At 42.5% G+C, this 23,949-nt stretch overlaps 1 protein-coding gene across 1 annotated transcript in view; it reads left to right on the top strand.

The window, feature by feature from the left end:
• The window catches only part of LOC106582371 (DNA-binding protein SATB2), a 103,700-nt gene that overhangs the window by 65,316 nt on the left and 14,435 nt on the right, over positions 1 to 23,949 (top strand). Inside the window, exons 4-9 of the mRNA XM_045704812.1 lie at positions 13,701 to 13,827; positions 16,391 to 16,514; positions 17,104 to 17,206; positions 18,775 to 18,825; positions 18,948 to 19,537; positions 21,208 to 21,408. Coding sequence (XP_045560768.1) covers positions 13,701 to 13,827; positions 16,391 to 16,514; positions 17,104 to 17,206; positions 18,775 to 18,825; positions 18,948 to 19,537; positions 21,208 to 21,408 — 1,196 coding nt within the window. The remainder of the gene's footprint in view (positions 1 to 13,700; positions 13,828 to 16,390; positions 16,515 to 17,103; positions 17,207 to 18,774; positions 18,826 to 18,947; positions 19,538 to 21,207; positions 21,409 to 23,949) is intronic.

Below are 23,949 nucleotides of genomic sequence, written 5' to 3'. Positions count from 1 at the left end.
CTGCATAGCAGTGAAAGTTAACATTATGTTTTCGAATGACATCCCCAAGAGGTAAAATATATAGTGAAAACAATAGGGGTCCCAAAACGGAACCTTGAGGAACACCGAAATTTACAGTTGATTTGTCAGAGGACAAACCATTCACAGAGACAAACTGATATCTTTCCGACAAATAAGATCTAAACCAGGCCAAGAATGTTGTGATCGATGGTATCAAAAGCAGCACTAAGGTGTAGGAGCATGAGCTCAGATGCAGAGCCTCAGTCTGACGCCATTAAAATGTCATTTACCACCTTCACAAGTGCAGTCTCAGTGCTATGATGGGGTCTAAAACCAGACTGAAGCATTTCGTATAGATTGTTTGTCTTCAGGAAGGCAGTGAGTTGCTGCACAACAGCTTTTTCTAAAACTTTTGAGAGGAATGGGAGATTCGATATAGGCCGATAGTTTTTTATATTTTCTGGGTCAAGGTTTGGCTTCTTCAAGAGAGGCTTTATTACTGCCACTTTCAGTGAGTTTGGTACACATCCGGTGGATAGAGAGACGTTTATTATGTTCAACATAGGAGGGCCAAGCACAGGAAGCAGCTCTTTCAGTAGTTTAGTTGGAATAGGGTCCAGTATGCAGCTTGAAGGTTTAGAGGCCATGATTATTTTCATCAATGTGTCAAGAGATATAGTACTAAAACACTTGAGTGTCTCCCTTGATCCTAGGTCCTGGCAGAGTTGTGCAGACTCAGGACAACTGAGCTTTGGAGGAATACGCAGATTTAAAGAGGAGTCCATAATTTGCTTTCTAATGATCATGATCTTTTCCTCAAAGAAGTTCATGAATTCATTACTGCTGAAGTGAAAGCCATCCTCTCTTGGGGAATGCTGCTTTTTAGTTAGCTTTGCGACAGTATCAAAAATAAATTTCGGATTGTTCTTATTTTCCTCAATTAGGTTGGAAAAATAGGATGATCGAGCAGCAGTGAGGGCTCTTCCATACTGCACGGTACTGTCTTTCCAAGCTAGTCGGAAGACTTCCAGTTTGGTGTGGCGCCATTTCTGTTCCAATTTTCTGGAAGCTTGCTTCAGAGCTCGGGTATTTTTTGTATACCAGGGAGCTAGTTTCTTAATACAAATGTTTTTAGTTTTTAGGGGTGCAACTGCATCTAGGGTATTGTGCAAGGTTAAATTGAGTTCCTCAGTTAGGTGGTTAACTGATTTTTGTCCTCTGACATCCTTGGGTAGGCAGAGGGAGTCTGGAAGGGCATCAAGGAATCTTTGGGTTGTCTGAGAATTTATAGCACGACTTTTGATGCTCCTTGGTTGGGGTCTGAGCAGATTTGTTGCGATTGCAAATGTAATAAAATGGTGGTCCGATAGTCCAGGATTATGAGGAAAAACATTAACATCCACAACATTTATTCCATGGGACAAAACTAGGTCCAGAGTATGACTGTGGCAGTGAGTAGGTCCAGAGACATGTTGGACAAAACCCACTGAGTCAATGATGGCTCCGAAAGCCTTTTGGAGTGGGTCTGTGGACTTGAATATTAAAGTCCCCAAAAATGTGAATATTATCTGCTATGACTACAAGGTCCGATAGGAATTCAGGGAACTCAGTGAGGAACGCTGTATATGGCCCAGGAGGCCTGTAAACAGTAGCTATAAAAAGTGATTAGGCTGCATAGATTTCATGACTAGAAGCTCAAAAGACGAAAACGTTGGGGGGGGGTTGTCAATTGAAATTTGCTATCGTAAATGTTAGCAACACCTCCGCCTTTGCGGGATGCGCGGGGGATATGGTCACTAGTGTAACTAGGAGGTGAGGCCGCATTTAACAAAGTAAATTCATCAGGCTTAAGCCATGTTTCAGTCAGGCCAATCACATCAATATTATGATCAGTGATTAGTTCATTGACTATAACTGCCTTGGAAGTGAGCGATCTAACATTAAGTAGCCCTATTTTGAGATGTGAGGTATCACGATCTCTTTCAATAATGGCAGGAATGGAGGAGGTCTTTATTCTAGTGAGATTACTAAGGCGAACACCGCCATGTTTAGTTTTGCCCAACCTAGATCGAGGCACAGACACGGTCTCAATGGGGATAGCTGAGCTGACTACACTGACTGTGCTAGTAGCAGACTCCACTAAGCCTGGCCTGCACCCTATCTCATTGTGGAGCTAGAGGAGTTAGAGCCCTGTCTATGTTCGTAGATAAGATGAGAGCACCCCTCCAGCTAGGATGGAGTCTGTCACTCCTCAACAGGCCAGGCTTGGTCCTGTTTGTGGGTGAGTCCCAGAAAGAGGGCCAATTATCTACAAATTCTATCTTTTGGGAGGGTCAGAAAACAGTTTTCAACCAGCGATTGAGTTGTGAGACTCTGCTATAGAGCTCATCACTTCCCCTAACTGGATATAGACATTGAGTTGTTATTTTACCTGAGATGCACAAGGTCCTCTACTCCGCCAATTAATCCACACATAAAACGGTCAACTGAATCGTTTCTAGTCATCTCTCCTCCTTCCAGGCTTTTTCTTCTCTTGACTTTATATTGCGATTAGCAACTTTCATAAATTAGGTACATTACCGCCACTGACCTCGTTCGTCTTTCAGTCACCCACGTGGGTATAACCAATGAGAAGATGGCACGTGGGTACCTGCTTCTATAAACCAATGAAGAGATGGGAGAGGCAGGACTTGCAGCGATCTGCGTCAGAAATACTGACTTCTATTTTAGCCCTTGGCAACGCAGACGCTCGTTGGCGCACGCGAGCAGTGTGGGTGCAATAATATAATTTTTTTTACATTTTATTTCACCTTTATTTAACCAGGTAAGCTAGTTGAGAACAAGTTCTCATTTACAACTACGACCTGGCCAAGATAAAGCAAAGCAGTGCGACAGAAACAACAACACAGAGTTACATGGAATAAACAAGCGTACAGTCAATAACACAATAGAAAAAAATAAAAATAATTCTAACATAGATTTCTATGTGACGCGAGCGGTGTAGTCAGCCTGTTACTGTCGGGGGAATAATGATCTGAACAAGATCCAACTCGGATGGGAACATTGTCTTTTTTTGTGTGTGTGATTAAATCTCCGTTGGAGCATAACAGAGTTAAGGACATTTATTTTTTCTTTGATACGTTCTTCTGCCTTGCAGTTGGATGTGCATATTTAGTATTTTTTCTCAGGTGAATGATGACAGCCACGAGCAACATTAGACAGTCTTCGTCTCTCAGGCAATATAGTGGTCAATTATACTGCAGGTCATTTTTTGTGTTTTAAGGCTGGTCTGTAACAAAAGCCTGCAATATAGTGGTCAGTTATACGGCAGGTCATTTTCTTTTTTTTTTAAGGCTGGGCTGTGACAAAAACCTGCACCACTGGATTAGTGGAGGCAGGGGTTAGGGGATCTCTCCCAACACTGACAAATCTATTCTATAGAAAAGTTACCTCTTATCACCCTGCTAGCCCAACCCATCTCACCCATCCCTCACACAACGAGCGCCTCTTTTACGGCCTTCAATTTGGGTTGATCAAACAATCATTGACCTGTTTTATTGCAGGTATTAGTGAGTGGGTTGACGAGTTACCCCCTTACACACTGTCTTGTCTGTCTGCTGCATTGACGTCTTCTGCTCTTCTCCCCTGCTATAAAAGACTAGTGGCAGCCCAGGTGGGGGGGTGGATTGGGCTAGCTGGTTGGGTGTCTCTTCCATAGCTGATAAGATTCTATTAGATAAGGTTTTATCTGTTGTTCCCTCTGTCTGCTTTACAGCCTTGCTGAATGAACTGCTACACTGGGCGAGAAAGACCTTCATACACACACACACACACACACACACACACACACACACACACACACACACACACACACACACACACACACACACACACACACACACACACACCTTGACAGATATCCATGGGCACATAAACACAAACACAGACAGCAAACAAACACGTTCACACGCTCAGACGGACAGACAGATAGGGAGTCATGTGCCAACACATTGTTAGCACAGATAGATCACTCAAGATTGACTTTGAAATTGGATTTCTGTACATGTCCTGAGGACATCGGGAAATGCCTTAAAAACCGTCCACTAGGGGCAACAATGAGCGTTATTACCATCAATAATCGCATGACTCCGGATCCAAAGGTTGAGTCGTCAATCCCAAGGTTGACATTTTTTACCCTATCACAAACCTTAACCCTTAACTTAACCATCGGGACTGAACCCTATCACAAACCTTAACCCTTAACTTAACCATCGGGACTGAACCCTATCACAAACCTTAACCCTTAACTTAACCATTCAGGACTGAACCCTATCACAAACCTTAACCCTTAACTTAACCATCGGGACTGAACCCTATCACAAACCTTAACCCTTAACTTAACCATCGGGACTGAACCCTATCACAAACCTAAACCCTTAACTTAACCATTCAGGACTGAACCCTATCACAAACCTAAACCCTTAACTTAACCATCGGAACTGAACCCTATCACAAACCTTAACCCTTAACTTAACCATTCAGGACTGAACCCTATCACAAACCTTAACCCTTAACTTAACCATTCAGGACTGAACCCTATCACAAACATTAACCCTTAACTTAACCATCGGGACTGAACCCTATCGCAAACATTAACCCTTAACTTAACCATCGGGACTGAACCCTATCACAAACATTAACCCTTAACTTAACCATCGGGACTGAACCCTATCACAAACCTTAACCCTTAACTTAACCATCGGGACTGAACCCTATCACAAACCTAAACCCTTAACTTAACCATCGGACTGAACCCTATCACAAACCTTAACCCTTAACTTAATCATCGGGACTGAACCCTATCACAAACCTTAACCCTTAACTTAACCATCGGGACTGAACCCTATCACAAACCTTAACCCTTAACTTAACCATCGGGACTGAACCCTATCACAAACCTAAACCCTTAACTTAACCATCGGACTGAATGCTTAAATGTAACTTTTTAACCCCATCAAAAACCTACAAATCGAAATTTGACGTTCAGAGAAATGTGGATAAATGTCAAAATCGAAGGTCAAATTGGTAAAACGGTTGTCGTGTCTTTGGGGTACCATTAAACGGAAGATATGTTTATCAATTAGCTCCCTGTAATTATTATCACGCGATTAAACTGATTAATCGTTTAATTGTAATTAACTAGGAGATCGGGGCACCAAGGAGAATATTCAGATTACAAAGCTATAATTTTCCTAATATAACTTTCCTGTACTATAATATTATATTCTATTATAGTATAGGCCGATTATCTTCTAAGTTTATATGGTGTATTTTACCTCGAGTCCAGTCTCATTCCAAACGTCGTAAATTGTTGTATCTGCACGAACCCAGTCTTTACTAAAATCATCCATACATCAATTGTCTTAAAATCATTTATTTGCTACACTAAGTAATTAACAGAAAAACATACAAACAGTAATTATCGTCACAAAGGATTGGTAGAGGAATGTGCCCTTGTGGGCTAAACAGGCAGGTCGGCCTGTTGAACAATGGGTCATAAACGGTCAGCTGAGAAGTTGCACAGAGTTCATTAATATTAACAATTGACAATTGAAGGCTCACTCATTCGGGAACAATTGCAATCAATATATATTTACGCTCAGTGTGTCGTCGTGATCCTTGTTCGAGAGTTCTGTTCTGTTGGGGAGTTTTGTCCGCGTTCTCTCTCTCTCTCTCTCTCGGTTAGAATGGATCTTTCAGAGCGACATTCATTAATGTCGTCATAGAATGGTTGTTTCGTTGGTCTTCGCGTTCGATGATATAATTTACTTAGCTGCAGACTAATAATTAATATCAAAGACTTGTTCTTATTCTGTCGGTATCAATAGTCTAAAAGTTAACCACGTGGTATGGTTCACTTTCAGTAGAGGAATTGGAAGGTAAAACCTATTAGCCAACGGAGTGTAGGCCTGGTCTGAAGAAATGTAAATCAGGGGGTGTTTTATACTGCCCATAGAACAGGCTTGTCAAATGACCTGTGTGTGTGAAGTTTACCTCTCTATATTACCTGTGTGTGTGAAGTTTACCTCTCTATATTACCTGTGTGTGAAGTTTACCTCTCTATATTACCTGTGTGTGTGAAGTTTACCTCTATATTACCTGTGTGTGAAGTGTACCTCTTTATATTACCTGTGTGTGAAGTTTACCTCTATATTACCTGTGTGTGAAGTTTACCTCTCTATATTACCTGTGTGTGTGAAGTTTACCTCTATATTACCTGTGTGTGAAGTTTACCTCTCTATATTACCTGTGTGTGTGAAGTTTACCTCTCTATATTACCTGTGTGTGTGAAGTTTACCTCTATATTACCTGTGTGTGAAGTTTACATCTCTATATTACCTGTGTGTGTGAAGTTTACCTCTCTATATTACCTGTGTGTGAAGTTTACCTCTATATTACCTGTGTGTGAAGTTTACCTCTCCTTATTACCTGTGTGGGAAGTTTACATCTATATTACCTGTGTGTGTGAAGTTTACCGCTCTATATTACCTGTGTGTGAAGTTTACCTCTATATTACCTGTGTGTGAAGTTTACCTCTCTATATTACCTGTGTGTGAAGTTTACCTCTATATTACCTGTGTGTGAAATTTACCCCTCTATATTACATGTGTGTGAAGTTTAGCCCTCTATATTACATGTGTGTGAAGTTTACTTCTCCTTATTACCTGTGTGTGAAGTTTACCTCTCAATATTACCTGTCTGTGAAGTTTACCTCTCAATATTACCTGTCTGTGAAGTTTACCTCTCTATATTACCTGTGTGTGTGAAGTTTACCTCTCCATATTACCTGTGTGTGTGAAGTTTACCTCTCTATATTACATGTGTGTGTGAAGTTTACCTCTCCATATTACCTGTGTGTGTGAAGTTTACATCTCTATATTACCTGTGTGTGTGAAGTTTACCTCTCTATATTACCTGTGTGTGTGAAGTTTACCTCTCTTTGTTACCTGTGTGTGTGAAGTTTACCTCTCTATATTACCTGTGTGTGTGAAGTTTACCTCTCTATATTACCTGTGTGTGAAGTTTACCTCTCTATATTACCAGTGTGTGTGAAGTTTACCTCTCTATATTACCTGTGTGTGTGAAGTTTACCTCTATATTACCTGTGTGTGTGAAGTTTACCTCTCTATATTACCTGTGTGTGTGAAGTTTACCTCTCTATATTACCTGTGTGTGTGAAGTTTACCTCTCTATATTACCTGTGTGTGTGAAGTTTACCTCTATATTACCTGTGTGTGAAGATTACCTCTCTATATTACCTGTGTGTGATAAGTTTACCTCTATATTACCTGTGTGTGAAGTTTACCTCTCTATATTACCTGTGTGTGAAGTTTACATCTCTATATTACCTGTGTGTGTGAAGTTTACCTCTCTATATTACCTGTGTGTGAAGTTTACCTCTATATTACCTGTGTGTGAAGTTTACCTCTCCTTATTACCTGTGTGGGAAGTTTACATCTATATTACCTGTGTGTGTGAAGTTTACCGCTCTATATTACCTGTGTGTGAAGTTTACCTCTATATTACCTGTGTGTGAAGTTTACCTCTCTATATTACCTGTGTGTGAAGTTGACCTCTATATTACCTGTGTGTGAAATTTACCCCTCTATATTACCTGCGTGTGTGACGTTTACCTCTCCATATTACCTGTGTGTGTGAAGTTTACCTCTCTATATTACATGTGTGTGTGAAGTTTACCTCTCCATATTACCTGTGTGTGTGAAGTTTACATCTCTATATTACCTGTGTGTGTGAAGTTTACCTCTCTATATTACCTGTGTGTGTGAAATTTACCTCTCTATATTACCTGTGTGTGTGAAGTTTACCTCTCTATATTACCTGTGTATGTCAAGTTTACCTCTATATTACCTGTGTGTGAAGATTACCTCTCTATATTACCTGTGTGTGATAAGTTTACCTCTATATTACCTGTGTGTGAAGTTTACCTCTCTATATTACCTGTGTGTGAAGTTTTCCTCTCTATATTACCTGTGTGTGTGAAGTTTACCTCTATATTACCTGTGTGTGAAGTTTACCTCTCTATATTACCTGTGTGTGTGAAGTTTACCTCTATATTACCTGTGTGTGAAGTGTACTTCTATATTACCTGTGTGTGAAGTTTACCTCTCCATATTACCTGTGTGTGTGAAGTTTACATCTCTATATTACCTGTGTGTGTGAAGTTTACCTCTCTATATTACCTGTGTGTGTGAAGTTTACCTCTCTATGTTACCTGTGTGTGTGAAGTTTACCTCTCGATATTACCTGTGTATGTGAAGTTTACCTCTCTATATTACCTGTGTGTGAAGTTTACCTCTCTATATTACCTGTGTGTGTGAAGTTTACCTCTCTATATTACCTGTGTGTGTGAAGTTTACCTCTATATTACCTGTGTGTGTGAAGTTTACCTCTCTATATTACCTGTGTGTGAAGTTTACCTCTCTATATTACCTGTGTGTGAAGTTTACATCTCTATATTACCTGTGTGTGTGAAGTTTACCTCTCTATATTACCTGTGTGTGAAGTTTACCTCTATATTACCTGTGTGTGAAGTTTACCTCTCCTTATTACCTGTGTGGGAAGTTTACATCTATATTACCTGTGTGTGTGAAGTTTACCGCTCTATATTACCTGTGTGTGAAGTTTACCTCTATATTACCTGTGTGTGAAGTTTACCTCTCTATATTACCTGTGTGTGAAGTTGACCTCTATATTACCTGTGTGTGAAATTTACCCCTCTATATTACCTGTGTGTGTGAAGTTTACCTCTCCATATTACCTGTGTGTGTGAAGTTTACCTCTCTATATTACATGTGTGTGTGAAGTTTACCTCTCCATATTACCTGTGTGTGTGAAGTTTACATCTCTATATTACCTGTGTGTGTGAAGTTTACCTCTCTATATTACCTGTGTGTGTGAAATTTACCTCTCTATATTACCTGTGTGTGTGAAGTTTACCTCTCTATATTACCTGTGTATGTCAAGTTTACCTCTATATTACCTGTGTGTGAAGATTACCTCTCTATATTACCTGTGTGTGATAAGTTTACCTCTATATTACCTGTGTGTGAAGTTTACCTCTCTATATTACCTGTGTGTGAAGTTTTCCTCTCTATATTACCTGTGTGTGTGAAGTTTACCTCTATATTACCTGTGTGTGAAGTTTACCTCTCTATATTACCTGTGTGTGTGAAGTTTACCTCTATATTACCTGTGTGTGAAGTGTACTTCTATATTACCTGTGTGTGAAGTTTACCTCTCTATATTACCTGTGTGTGAAGTTTACCTCTATATTACCTGTGTGTGAAGTTTACCTCTCTATATTACCTGTGTGTGAAGTTTACCTCTATATTACGTGTGTGTGAAGTTTACCTCTCTATATTACCTGTGTGTGTGAAGTTTACCTCTCTATATTACCTGTGTGTGTGTGAAGTTTACCTCTATATTACCTGTGTGTGAAGTTTACATCTCTATATTACCTGTGTGTGAAATTTACCCCTCTATATTACATGTGTGTGAAGTTTAGCCCTCTATATTACATGTGTGTGAAGTTTACCTCTCCTTATTACCTGTGTGTGAAATTTACCTCTCAATATTACCTGTCTGTGAAGTTTACCTCTCAATATTACCTGTCTGTGAAGTTTACCTCTCTATATTACCTGTGTGTGTGAAGTTTACCTCTATATTACATGTGTGTGTGAAGTTTACCTCTCCATATTACCTGTGTGCGTGAAGTTTACATCTGTATATTACCTGTGTGTGTGAAGTTTACCTCTCTATATTACCTGTGTGTGTTAAGTTTACCTCTCTATGTTACCTGTGTGTGTGAAGTTTACCTCTCTATATTACCTGTGTGTGTGAAGTTTACCTCTCTATATTACCTGTGTGTGAAGTTTACCTCTTTATATTACCTGTGTGTGTGAAGTTTACCCCTATATTACCTGTGTGTGTGAAGTTTACCTCTCTATATTACCTGTGTGTGTGAAGTTTACCTCTCTATATTACCTGTGTGTGTGAAGTTTACCTCTATATTACCTGTGTGTGAAGATTACCTCTCTATATTACCTGTGTGTGATAAGTTTACCTCTATATTACCTGTGTGTGAAGTTTACCTCTCTATATTACCTGTGTGTGAAGTTTACCGCTCTATATTACCTGTGTGTGAAGTTTACCTCTATATTACCTGTGTGTGAAGTTTACCTCTCTATATTACCTGTGTGTGAAGTTTACCTCTATATTACCTGTGTGTGAAATTTACCCCTCTATATTACAAGTGTGTGAAGTTTACCCCTCTATATTACATGTGTGTGAAGTTTACCTCTCCTTATTACCTGTGTGTGAAGTTTACCTCTCAATATTACCTGTCTGTGAAGTTTGCCTCTCAATATTACCTGTCTGTAAAGTTTACCTCTCTATATTACCTGTGTGTGTGAAGTTTACCTCTCCATATTACCGGTGTGTGTGAAGTTTACCTCTCTATATTACATATGTGTGTGAAGTTTACCTCTCCATATTACCTGTGTGTGTGAAGTTTACATCTCTATATTACCTGTGTGTGTGAAGTTTACCTCTCTATATTACCTGTGTGTGTGAAGTTTACCTCTCTATGTTACCTGTGTGTGTGAAGTTTACCTCTCTATATTACCTGTGTGTGTGAAGTTTACCTCTATATTACCTGTGTGTGTGAAGTTTACCTCTCTATATTACCTGTGTGTGTGAAGTTTACCTCTCTATATTACCTGTGTGTGTGAAGTTTACCTCTATATTACCTGTGTGTGAAGATTACCTCTCTATATTACCTGTGTGTGAAGTTTACCTCTATATTACCTGTGTGTGAAGTTTACCTCTCTATATTACCTGTGTGTGAAGTTTACCTCTCTATATTACCTGTGTGTGTGAAGTTTACCTCTATATTACCTGTGTGTGAAGTTTACCTCTCTATATTACCTGTGTGTGAAGTTTACCTCTCTATATTACCTGTGTGTGTGAAGTTTACCTCTATATTACCTGTGTGTGAAGTGTACCTCTCTATATTACCTGTGTGTGTGAAGTTTACCTCTATATTACCTGTGTGTGAAGTTTACCTCTCTATATTACCTGTATGTGAAGTTTACCTCTCCTTATTACCTGTGTGTGAAATTTACCTCTCAATATTACCTGTCTGTGAAGTTTACCTCTCAATATTACCTGTCTGTGAAGTTTACCTCTCTATATTACCTGTGTGTGTGAAGTTTACCTCTATATTACATGTGTGTGTGAAGTTTACCTCTCCATATTACCTGTGTGCGTGAAGTTTACATCTGTATATTACCTGTGTGTGTGAAGTTTACCTCTCTATATTACCTGTGTGTGTTAAGTTTACCTCTCTATGTTACCTGTGTGTGTGAAGTTTACCTCTCTATATTACCTGTGTGTGTGAAGTTTACCTCTCTATATTACCTGTGTGTGAAGTTTACCTCTTTATATTACCTGTGTGTGTGAAGTTTACCCCTATATTACCTGTGTGTGTGAAGTTTACCTCTCTATATTACCTGTGTGTGTGAAGTTTACCTCTCTATATTACCTGTGTGTGTGAAGTTTACCTCTATATTACCTGTGTGTGAAGATTACCTCTCTATATTACCTGTGTGTGATAAGTTTACCTCTATATTACCTGTGTGTGAAGTTTACCTCTCTATATTACCTGTGTGTGAAGTTTACCGCTCTATATTACCTGTGTGTGAAGTTTACCTCTATATTACCTGTGTGTGAAGTTTACCTCTCTATATTACCTGTGTGTGAAGTTTACCTCTATATTACCTGTGTGTGAAATTTACCCCTCTATATTACAAGTGTGTGAAGTTTACCCCTCTATATTACATGTGTGTGAAGTTTACCTCTCCTTATTACCTGTGTGTGAAGTTTACCTCTCAATATTACCTGTCTGTGAAGTTTGCCTCTCAATATTACCTGTCTGTAAAGTTTACCTCTCTATATTACCTGTGTGTGTGAAGTTTACCTCTCCATATTACCGGTGTGTGTGAAGTTTACCTCTCTATATTACATATGTGTGTGAAGTTTACCTCTCCATATTACCTGTGTGTGTGAAGTTTACATCTCTATATTACCTGTGTGTGTGAAGTTTACCTCTCTATATTACCTGTGTGTGTGAAGTTTACCTCTCTATGTTACCTGTGTGTGTGAAGTTTACCTCTCTATATTACCTGTGTGTGTGAAGTTTACCTCTATATTACCTGTGTGTGTGAAGTTTACCTCTCTATATTACCTGTGTGTGTGAAGTTTACCTCTCTATATTACCTGTGTGTGTGAAGTTTACCTCTATATTACCTGTGTGTGAAGATTACCTCTCTATATTACCTGTGTGTGAAGTTTACCTCTATATTACCTGTGTGTGAAGTTTACCTCTCTATATTACCTGTGTGTGAAGTTTACCTCTCTATATTACCTGTGTGTGTGAAGTTTACCTCTATATTACCTGTGTGTGAAGTTTACCTCTCTATATTACCTGTGTGTGAAGTTTACCTCTCTATATTACCTGTGTGTGTGAAGTTTACCTCTATATTACCTGTGTGTGAAGTGTACCTCTCTATATTACCTGTGTGTGTGAAGTTTACCTCTATATTACCTGTGTGTGAAGTTTACCTCTCTATATTACCTGTATGTGAAGTTTACCTCTATATTACCTGTGTGTGAAGTTTACCTCTCTATATTACCTGTGTGTGTGAAGTTTACCTCTATATTACCTGTGTGTGAAGTTTACCTCTCTATATTACCTGTGTGTGTGAAGTTTACCTCTCTATATTACCTGTGTGTGTGAAGTTTACCTCTATATTACCTGTGTGTGAAGTTTACCTCTCCTTATTACCTGTGTGTGTGAAGTTTACCTCTCTATATTACCTGTGTGTGAAGTTTACCTCTCTATATTACCTGTGTGTGAAGTTTTTCTCTCTATATTACCTGTGTGTGAAGTTTACCTCTCTATATTACCTGTGTGTGTGAAGTTTATCTCTCTATATTACCTGTGTGTGAAGTTTACCTCTCTATATTACCTGTGGGTGAAGTTTACCTCTCTATATTACCTGTGTGTTCGAAATTTACCTCTATATTACCTGTGTGTGACGTTTACCTCTCTATATTACCTGTGTGTGTGAAGTTTACCTCTATATTACCTGTGTGTGAAGTTTACCTCTCTATATTACCTGTGTGTGAAGTTTACCTCTCTATATTACCTGTGTGTCTGTGAAGTTTACCTCTCTATATTACCTGTGTGTGAAGTTTACCTCTCTATATTACCTGTGTGTGTGAAGTTTACCTCTCTATATTACCTGTGTGTGTGAAGTTTACCTCTCTATATTACCTGTGTGTGAAGTTTACCTCTCTATATTACCTGTGTGTGTGAAGTTTACCTCTCTATATCACCTGTGTGTGAAGTTTACCTCTCTATATTACCTGTGTGTGAAGTTTACCTCTCTATATTACCTGTGTGTGAAGTTTACCTCTCTATATTACCTGTGTGTGAAGTTTACCTCTCTATATTACCTGTGTGTGTGAGCAAGGGAGGGTGGGAGCATACATTTGTATCTCACTAATCATCTCTCTCTGTCTCTCTCTCTTTCTCTGTCTCTCTCTCTCTCTCTCAGGCATCATCAAGGTGGGTCATTGGAACCCTCTGCCCATCCACTTCCTAACAGACGCTCCTGAAGCCACGGTGGCTGACATGCTGCTGGACGTCTATCACATGGTCACTCTCCACATACAGCTACAGAGGTGTGTGTGTGTGGTTTTGTGTGTGCCAACGTGTGTGTTACTGTAGGGGTGAGGAGGAAAATGTGATTTGCAGATACAGCTTTAGCTACACAGCTTATAAGTGCGCAGTGACAATTTATTGAAAGGCTTTTTCACTGTTTAGAAATAGATGGATTTTGGAGATAGGCTACACTACACATTCCAACTATTGGAATAAAGTTGGAGTTAGTTGGAGTTACTGAGTCAGAATGGAGTTCCTTTGGGGGACTGATCTCATCTTGGCATATTCTACACTTTCACAATAGATTCTCATAGTTCAACAGTTTACCATAGTGGAACATTAAGTTTAAAATCAAAATTGTGAGTGATCTAAGGAGACAGCTAGCCCAGATCCCAGCATCAGAGATTCATATATTATTTGCCCTTCTCTCTCAAAGGGATTTCATGCCAGTAACTTGCAGATGGATTTCATGCCAGTAACTTGCAGATGGATTTCATACCAGTAACTTGCAGAGGGCTTTCATTGCAGTAACTTGCAGAGGGCTTTCATTGCAGTAACTTGCAGAGGGCTTTCATTGCAGTAACTTGCAGAGAGATTTCATTGCAGTAACTTGCAGAGGGCTTTCATTGCAGTAACTTGCAGAGAGATTTCATTGCAGTAACTTGCAATTTCCCAAAGAGTGAGTGAAGATGTTCCTGATAAATGGAGATAGATAGACTACAGATGAGTGGATTGTGGTCAGTATTGTGTTGTTGCATACCATCCAGCTTTGTTTACAACTGTCTCCATGGTGATGGTTTCACCTGACAACCGGTATTGCCCTCAGTGACTGATAGGAGTTGAGGCAAATACATTTGTGGTTTGTGGAATAATACAGTGTCTGGATGTGATACACTACATGACCAAAAGTATGTGGATGCCTGCTTGTCGAACATTTCATTCCAAAATCATGGGCATTAATATGGAGTTGGTCCCCCCTTTGTTGCTATAACAGCCTCCACTCTTCTGAGAAGGCTTTCCGCTAGATGTTGGAACATTGCTGTGGGGACTTGCTTCCATTCAGCCAAAAGAGCATTAGTAAGGTCAGGAACTGATGTTGGGTGATTAGGCCTGGCTGGCAGTCTGCGTTACAATTCATCCCAAAGGTGTTCGATGGAGTTGAGGTCAGGGCTCTGTGCAGGCCAGTCAAGTTCTTCCACAGCGATCTCGTCAAACCCTTTCTGTATGGACCTCGTTTTGTGCACGGGGGCATTGTCATGCTGAAACAGAAAAGGGCCTTCCTCAAACTGTTGCCACAAAGTTGGAAGCACAGAATCAAATCAAATCAAAGTTTATTGGTCACATACACGTGATTAGCAGATGTTATTGCGGGTGTAGCAAAATGCTTGTGCTTCTAGCTCCGACAGTGCAGTAATATCTAACAAGTAATATATAACAAATTACACAACATATACCCAATACATACAAATCTAAGTAGGAATGAATTAAGACTATATACATATGGACGAGCGATGTCAGAGCGGAACGGACTAAGATACAGTAGAATAGTATAGAAAACAGTATATACATATGAGATGAGTAATGCCAGATATGTAAACATTATCGTTGTAGCGTCGTAGCGTTAAGATTTCCCTTCACTGGAACTAAGGGGCCTAGCCCGAACCATGAAAAACAGCTCCAGACCATTATTCCTCCTCCACCAAACATTACAGTTGGCACTATGCATTCAGGCAGGTAGCGTTCTCCTGGCATCCGCCAAACCCAAATTCGTCTATCGGACTGCCAGATGATGAAACGTGATTCATTACTCCAAAGAAAGCGTTTCCAATGGCGCCGAGCTTTACACCACTCCAGCCGACCGTTGGCATTGCACATGGTGATCTTACACTTGTGTGCGGCTGCTCGGCCATGAATAAAACCCGTTTCATGAAGCTCCCGACGAACAGTTCTTGTGCTGACATTGCTTCCAGAGGCAAATTGGAACTCGGTAGTGAGTGTTGAACTCGGTAAGGAGTTTTATGCGCTTCAGCACTTGGCGGTCCCGTTCTGTGAGCTTGTATGGCCTACCACTTCGCGGCTGAGCCGTTGTTGCTCCTAGACATTTCCACTTCACAATAACAGTACTTACAGTTGACGGGGGCAGCTCTAGCAGGGCAGAAATTTGACAAACTGACTTGTTGGAAATGTGGCATCCTATGACAGTGCCATGTTGAAATTCACTGAGCTCTTCAGTAAGGCCATTCTACTGCCAATGTTTGTCTATTGAGATTGCATGGCTGTGTGCTCAATTTTATACACCAGTCAACAACGGTGTGGCTGAAATAGCGTAATCCACTAATTTGAAGGGGTGTCCACATACTTTTATATATATAGTGTATGAATGTGCATTCCAATTCCCTAGTTATTGACAATAATTCTGACTTAAAGAATTCAGTATGATGTAGTGAGGAACTTACACAAAGCTGGTGCAACCTAGCCTGGTTAAACCAGACTGAATGGAGTGTTCAGTCTAGTTAACCCAGGCTAGGTGCAACCAGCCCCAGGACAGGAAGTATGTGACTGACTTCGTTTAACGTTCTGCAGCTTTGCCAAGCTGGAGGATCTTCCGTCAGAGCAGTGGAACCACGCCACGGTGAGGAACGCTCTTAAGGAGCTTCTCAAGGAGATGAACCAAAGCACACTGGCTAAGGAGTGTCCTCTGTCACAGGTAAATCTTCAGCCCTATCAAACCTCCACAACAGTCCATTACTACACTGATCTGATCAATTCTCTCACATTTGGTGGGTGAGGGGCTTAACACCCTCTGTTCCTAAGCAGGTTCAGCATCAACTTTTTTGCATGGACTACATACTGGCCAAAACGAAGCATTCGTCCTGGGTTAAATAATGCATGTGTGAAACAAGGGAAAGTTAGCCCGAGGCCACTGGGACAGTCTCATTCCTGGGGTGGAAGATAGCCCTGGGTTTAAGGCAATGCAGGGTAACAGGGCCCTTATGTCTGGCTAAGCCTATTCCTCATCAGTGTGTGGTGTTGTCTGGATGTGAGGGTGTTGATCTCTGCCATATGTGGCTGCTGAGGGGCTTTAATTCCATAGGGGAAGCTCTGGTGATATATGTCTGTCTTCTTCAATGATCGTGTGTGTGTGAGCGACCATGCAAATTTGTTTCCAGTCAATCCCCTCTCTCTCGCTCTCTCTCTCTCTCTCTCTCTCTCTCTCTCTCTCTCTCTCTCTCTCTCTCTCTCTCTCTCTCTCTCTCTCTCTCTCTCTCTCTCTCTCTCTCTCTCTCTTTCTCCAGAGTATGATTTCCTCGATAGTAAACAGCTCCTACTATGCCAATGTCTCCACTGCCAAATGCCAGGAGTTTGGACGCTGGTACAAGAAGTATAAGAAAATCAAAGGTGAGCGTTGTGACCCCTTGAGACCTCCAGCTGGCATGGACCATTCTCTCTTTACACCATTTATATCAACCCCCTTCTCACAGCCACTTTACAAACTGTCTCCTATCCTTCTCTAACCTAAAACAGACCATGATTATCATGTACTTTATTTGGGCAAGCCATCTGAGTGACAGCCTCTTAGCGGCCAATGGCCATTCCCAGTTCTGTCCTGGGCTGACCCCTCGCTGGTGTCTGAAAGTCTGTCACACAGACTCATCAGTGTTGCCTGTTAACTGACATCCCATTCACACAGACTCATCAGTGTTGCCTGTTAACTGACATCCCCTTCACACAGACTCTTCAGTGTTGCCTGTTAACTGACATCCCCTTCACACAGACTCATCAGTGTTGCCTGTTAACTGACATCCCCTTCACACAGACTCATCAGTGTTGCCTGTTAACTGACATCCCCTTCACACAGACTCATCAGTGTTGCCTGTTAACTGACATCCCCTTCACACAGACTCTTCAGTGTTGCCTGTTAACTGACATCCCCTTCACACAGACTCTTCAGTGTTGCCTGTTAACTGACATCCCCTTCACACAGACTCATCAGTGTTGCCTGTTAACTGACATCCCCTTCACACAGACTCTTCAGTGTTGCCTGTTAACTGACATCCCCTTCACACAGACTCTTCAGTGTTGCCTGTTAACTGACATCCCCTTCACACAGACTCATCAGTGTAACCACAACCACAAGGGGTCCTACAGTACAACACAGGCCTGCTTCACAGACCACTGTCCCCACCCCACCCCACTTCTGTCTGTCTGTCTGTCTGTCTGTCTGTCTGTCTGTCTGTCTGTCTGTCTGTCTGTCTGTCTGTCTGTCTGTCTGTCTGTCTGTCTGTCTGTCTGTCTGTCTGTCTGTCTGTCTGTCCATTTCACAGCCTGCACGGGACAATTTCTCTTCTCCTCTCCAGCTTCCTTGTCCTCCATTGCACGCACACGCACACGCACACACTCCCATCCCCCCATAGCTCTATTATTACCCTGCCTAAACCCAAACACAGAGAGACTGTGAATAAAGAGAATAAAGTGATGTAGAGGGAGGCAGCGGTTGTCTGACAGAGGGAGTTGATGCAGTGTTGGGTTACACAGCCTCTCCACTATTAGTTCTGGTCTCTGACTGGCAGGGAGAAACACATGCTGTATGCTCGCTAGTCTCCAGATGTGGACCCAGAGAGTAATCTCTCATGGACAGATTCAGGCAGCGACAACTTTCGCAACCAAGATTACCCAGAGAGTAAAGGGGTGATCACTCGTTGGCTGGCTGTCTTGTCAGTCATAGTCGAGGAGTGCAGATAGGTGTAGAGGAGAGGAATGGGTGATCATCCGTTGGTTGGCTGTCCTGTCAGTCATCATTGAGGAGTGCAGATAGGTGTAGAGGAGAGGAATGGGTGATCATCCATTGGCTGGCTGTCCTGTCAGTCATAGTTGAGAAGTGCAGATAGGTGTAGAGGAGAGGAATGTGTATATGTGTGTGTTGTGAGGTGTTTTGCATCTCACCCTATCTCTCTCTCGTTTCCTAGGAGACTATCAGGAGAAGATGTGGCCAGGAAGAGAACATTCTGAAATCAAAGGTGACGAATCTACTGTTTGTACTGTTTATATGGTTAACTGAAGTTAGGATTTGTCCCGTGGTGTAAGACAAGCACCACACTCATCTCCCCCTCCCCCCCCCACCTTCCTTTCCCTTCCCCAGTGGAGAGAGACAGCCTGGCAGACTTCTATGTCCTGGGCCAGCGTCCCCCTCCCCACCTGGCCAGCCTGGTCCAGCTCAGCCACCTCGGAGGGGGTGGAGGTGCTCTCCTCAAGGGTGGGTCCGGGGACCCCCAAAACCCCTCCCAACCCCCCCAACAACAACAACAATCCCAACAACAACACCCCCCCTCACCCCATGGCCAGCACCACAACAGCCCCCCTCTACGTGGCCAGGTCCCCCCTCCCGGCCCTCCAACCTCCCTCCAACCTCTCCTCGGCCCAGGCGGGCTTCTCTCCCCCCAGCTCAGCCCTCAGCTGGTCCGACAGCAGCTAGCCATGGCTCACCTCATCAACCAGCAGCTAGCTGTTAGCCGCCTGCTAGCCCACCAGCACCCACAGGCCCTCAACCAGCACTTCCTCAACCACCCTCCCATCCCTCGTCCCTCCAAGGCAGGGGCCCCTGGGGACCCTGGGAGCAACCCGTCTGCTGCGGAGGTCTCCATTGATATCTACCAGCACGTCAGGGATGAACTGAAGAGGGCCAGCGTCTCACAGGCTGTGTTCGCCCGCGTGGCCTTCAACAGAACACAGGTAACCAGACTAACAGAACACATGTAATACAGTCAACAGAACACAGGTAACCAGACTAACAGAACACATGTAATACAGTCAACAGAACACAGGTAACCAGACTAACAGAACACATGTAATACAGTCAACAGAACACAGGTAATACAGTCAACAGAACACAGGTAACCAGACTAACAGAACACATGTAATACAGTCAACAGAACACAGGTAACCAGACTAACAGAACACATGTAATACAGTCAACAGAACACAGGTAACCAGACTAACAGAACACAGGTAATACAGTCAACAGAACACAGGTAACCAGACTAACAGAACACAGGTAATACAGTTAACAGAACACAGGTAACCAGACTAACAGAACACAGGTAATACAGTTAACAGAACACAGGTAACCAGACTAACAGAACACAGGTAATACAGTTAACAGAACACAGGTAACCAGACTAACAGAACACATGTAATACAGTCAACAGAACACAGGTAACCAGACTAACAGAACACAGGTAATACAGTTAACAGAACACAGGTAACCAGACTAACAGAACACAGGTAATACAGTTAACAGAACACAGGTAACCAGACTAACAGAACACAGGTAATACAGTTAACAGAACACAGGTAACAAGACTTGGATGGCGTTTAACAGAACACAGGTAACCAGACTAACAGAACACAGGTAATACAGTTAACAGAACACAGGTAACAAGACTTGGATGGCGTTTAACAGAACACAGGTAACCAGACTAACAGAACACAGGTAATACAGTTAACAGAACACAGGTAACAAGACTTGGATGGCGTTTAACAGAACACAGGTAACCAGACTAACAGAACACAGGTAATACAGTTAACAGAACACAGGTAACAAGACTTGGATGGCGTTTAACAGAACACAGGTAACCAGACTAACAGAACACAGGTAATACAGTTAACAGAACACAGGTAACCAGACTAACAGAACACAGGTAATACAGTTAACAGAACACAGGTAACAAGACTTGGATGGCCTTTAACAGAACACAGGGCAGAAAACCCACAAAGTGTGTAGCCACACACAGGACAGGGCAGGGCAGGGAAGGGCTGAAGAACTGAAGACACAGAGCGAGAGGATGGAAGGAATATCAAGGCTGATGTCCCATTCAAGACAATAGTGTTATATTTGGAATATCGGGATGACTTTGAGACAAATTAGCAGCAATATTTTATGATTTGGTTTCTCCTCTGGGTTTCAGACAGTTTCAGTTTCATCTCTCTGTATAGTGTTATGAGTGAGGTAATCTGGTGCGACAGCTTGCTGTGTTCCCCCGCTCCAGTTCAGTTTCCTCCTCCACCTTCCCAGTAGGACACACACCTGCTGCATTCACACACGCCCCATTAGAGCCAATATGGAGCCCACATGAGGGGTGGGAGGTTACAGCTTTAGAGCAGGTGAAGGGTGTGTGTGTCTGCATGCTTGTGTGTACGTGCGAGTGAGTACAGTGTGTGTATGCAAGCTGCAAGCCACTCATTCTAAAAGTATACGTTTGCGGCGTGTGTGTGTGTGTGTGTGTGTGTGTGTGTGTGTGTGTGTGTGTGTGTGTGTGTGTGTGTGTGTGTGTGTGTGTGTGTGTGTGTGTGTGTGTGTGTGTGTGTGTGTGTGTGTGTGTGTGTGTGTGTGCACGCACCAGGGCCTGCTGTCGGAGATTCTGCGGAAGGAGGAGGACCCTCGCTCTGCCTCTCAGTCCCTACTGGTCAACCTCAAAGCCATGCAGAACTTCCTCATCCTCCCTGAGGGGGAGAGAGACCGTATTTACCAGGAGGAGCGTGAGCGCAGCATCAACCCCTCTGTCGGCCTGCCCCCTACCCCTACCTCCAGCCCGGGGGCCCGCGCCTCTCACAGGTACCCCGCCCACCACCCACCACCCACCGACCCCCAAAACTACTGTAGACACTCTCCACAAAGCTCCCCTACAGCAGGGCCTGTGTGTGTCGGTTGACTGTGTGAAGTCTGTCTGTCTTTGTGCCTCGTTGATGGATCATGTTGTCTTTGTGTTTTAGTTGTCGGATGGAGGTTGGAAGGTTTTCTTTGAGCTTTGGTTGGTGTCTGTGGTGTTAGTATTGGTTGGTGTGTCTGTGGTGTTAGTGTTGGTTGGTGTCTGTGGTGTTAGTATTGGTTGGTGTGTCTGTGATGTTAGTGTTGGTTGGTGTCTGTGGTGTTAGTATTGGTTGGTGTGTCTGTGATGTTAGTGTTGGTTGGTGTGTCTGTGATGTTAGTGTTGGTTGGTGTCTGTGGTGTTAGTATTGGTTGGTGTGTCTGTGATGTTAGTGTTGGTTGGTGTCTGTGGTGTTAGTATTGGTTGGTGTGTCTGTGATGTTAGTGTTGGTTGGTGTCTGTGGTGTTAGTATTGGTTGGTGTGTCTGTGGTGTTAGTATTGGTTGGTGTGTCTGTGATGTTAGTGTTGGTTGGTGTCTGTGGTGTTAGTATTGGTTGGTGTGTCTGTGATGTTAGTGTTGGTTGGTGTCTGTGGTGTTAGTATTGGTTGGTGTGTCTGTGATGTTAGTGTTGGTTGGTGTCTGTGGTGTTAGTATTGGTTGGTGTGTCTGTGATGTTAGTGTTGGTTGGTGTCTGTGGTGTTAGTATTGGTTGGTGTGTCTGTGATGTTAGTGTTGGTTGGTGTCTGTGGTGTTAGTATTGGTTGGTGTGTCTGTGATGTTAGTGTTGGTTGGTGTCTGTGGTGTTAGTATTGGTTGGTGTGTCTGTGATGTTAGTATTGGTTGGTGTGTCTGTGGTGTTAGTGTTGGTTGGTGTGTCTGTGATGTTAGTGTTGGTGTGTCTGTGGTGTTAGTGTTGGTTGGTGTGTCTGTGATGTTAGTATTGGTTGGTGTGTCTGTGGTGTTAGTGTTGGTTGGTGTGTCTGTGATGTTAGTGTTGGTTGGTGTGTCTGTGGTGTTAGTGTTGGTGTGTCTGTGATGTTAGTATTGGTGTGTCTGTGATGTTAGTGTTGGTGTGTCTGTGGTGTTAGTGTTGGTTGGTGTGTCTGTGATGTTAGTGTTGGTTGGTGTGTCTGTGGTGTTAGTGTTGGTGTGTCTGTGATGTTAGTGTTGGTGTGTCTGTGATGTTAGTGTTGGTGTGTCTGTGGTGTTAGTGTTGGTTGGTGTGTCTGTGATGTTAGTGTTGGTTGGTGTGTCTGTGGTGTTAGTATTGGTGTGTCTGTGGTGTTAGTGTTGGTGTGTCTGTGATGTTAGTGTTGGTGTGTCTGTGATGTTAGTATTGGTGTGTCTGTGATGTTAGTGTTGGTGTGTCTGTGGTGTTAGTGTTGGTTGGTGTGTCTGTGATGTTAGTGTTGGTGTGTCTGTGATGTTAGTGTTGGTGTGTCTGTGATGTTAGTGTTGGTGTGTCTGTGGTGTTAGTGTTGGTGTGTCTGTGATGTTAGTGTTGGTGTGTCTGTGATGTTAGTGTTGGTTGGTGTGTCTGTGATGTTAGTGTTGGTTGGTGTGTCTGTGATGTTAGTGTTGGTGTGTCTGTGGTGTTAGTGTTGGTGTGTCTGTGATGTTAGTGTTGGTTGGTGTGTCTGTGATGTTAGTGTGTCTGTGATGTTGGTGTGTCTGTGATGTTAGTATTGGTGTGTCTGTGATGTTAGTGTTGGTGTGTCTGTGGTGTTAGTGTTGGTGTGTCTGTGGTGTTAGTGTTGGTGTGTCTGTGATGTTAGTGTTGGTGTGTCTGTGATGTTAGTGTTGGTGTGTCTGTGGTGTTAGTGTTGGTGTGTCTGTGATGTTAGTGTGTCTGTGATGTTAGTATTGGTTGGTGTGTCTGTGGTGTTAGTGTTGGTTGGTGTGTCTGTGGTGTTAGTGTTGGTTGGTGTGTCTGTGGTGTTAGTGTTGGTGTGTCTGTGATGTTAGTGTTGGTGTGTCTGTGGTGTTAGTGTTGGTGTGTCTGTGATGTTAGTGTGTCTGTGATGTTAGTATTGGTTGGTGTGTCTGTGGTGTTAGTGTTGGTGTGTCTGTGGTGTTAGTGTTGGTGTGTCTGTGATGTTAGTGTTGGTGTGTCTGTGATGTTAGTGTTGGTGTGTCTGTGGTGTTAGTGTTGGTGTGTCTGTGGTGTTAGTGTTGGTGTGTCTGTGATGTTAGTGTTGGTGTGTCTGTGGTGTTAGTGTTGGTGTGTCTGTGATGTTAGTGTTGGTGTGTCTGTGGTGTTAGTGTTGGTTGGTGTGTCTGTGGTGTTAGTGTTGGTTGGTGTGTCTGTGATGTTAGTGTTGGTGTGTCTGTGATGTTAGTGTGTCTGTGATGTTAGTGTGTCTGTGGTGTTAGTGTTGGTTGGTGTGTCTGTGGTGTTAGTGTTGGTTGGTGTGTCTGTGATGTTAGTGTTGGTGTGTCTGTGATGTTAGTGTTGGTTGGTGTGTCTGTGATGTTAGTGTGTCTGTGATGTTAGT

This window comes from Salmo salar, chromosome ssa21 (genome assembly GCF_905237065.1).
Source record: "Salmo salar chromosome ssa21, Ssal_v3.1, whole genome shotgun sequence".
NCBI lineage: Eukaryota > Metazoa > Chordata > Actinopteri > Salmoniformes > Salmonidae > Salmo > Salmo salar.
The sequence above is the reverse complement of the archived record's forward strand: the minus strand, read 5'-3'. Positions and strand labels throughout refer to the sequence as shown.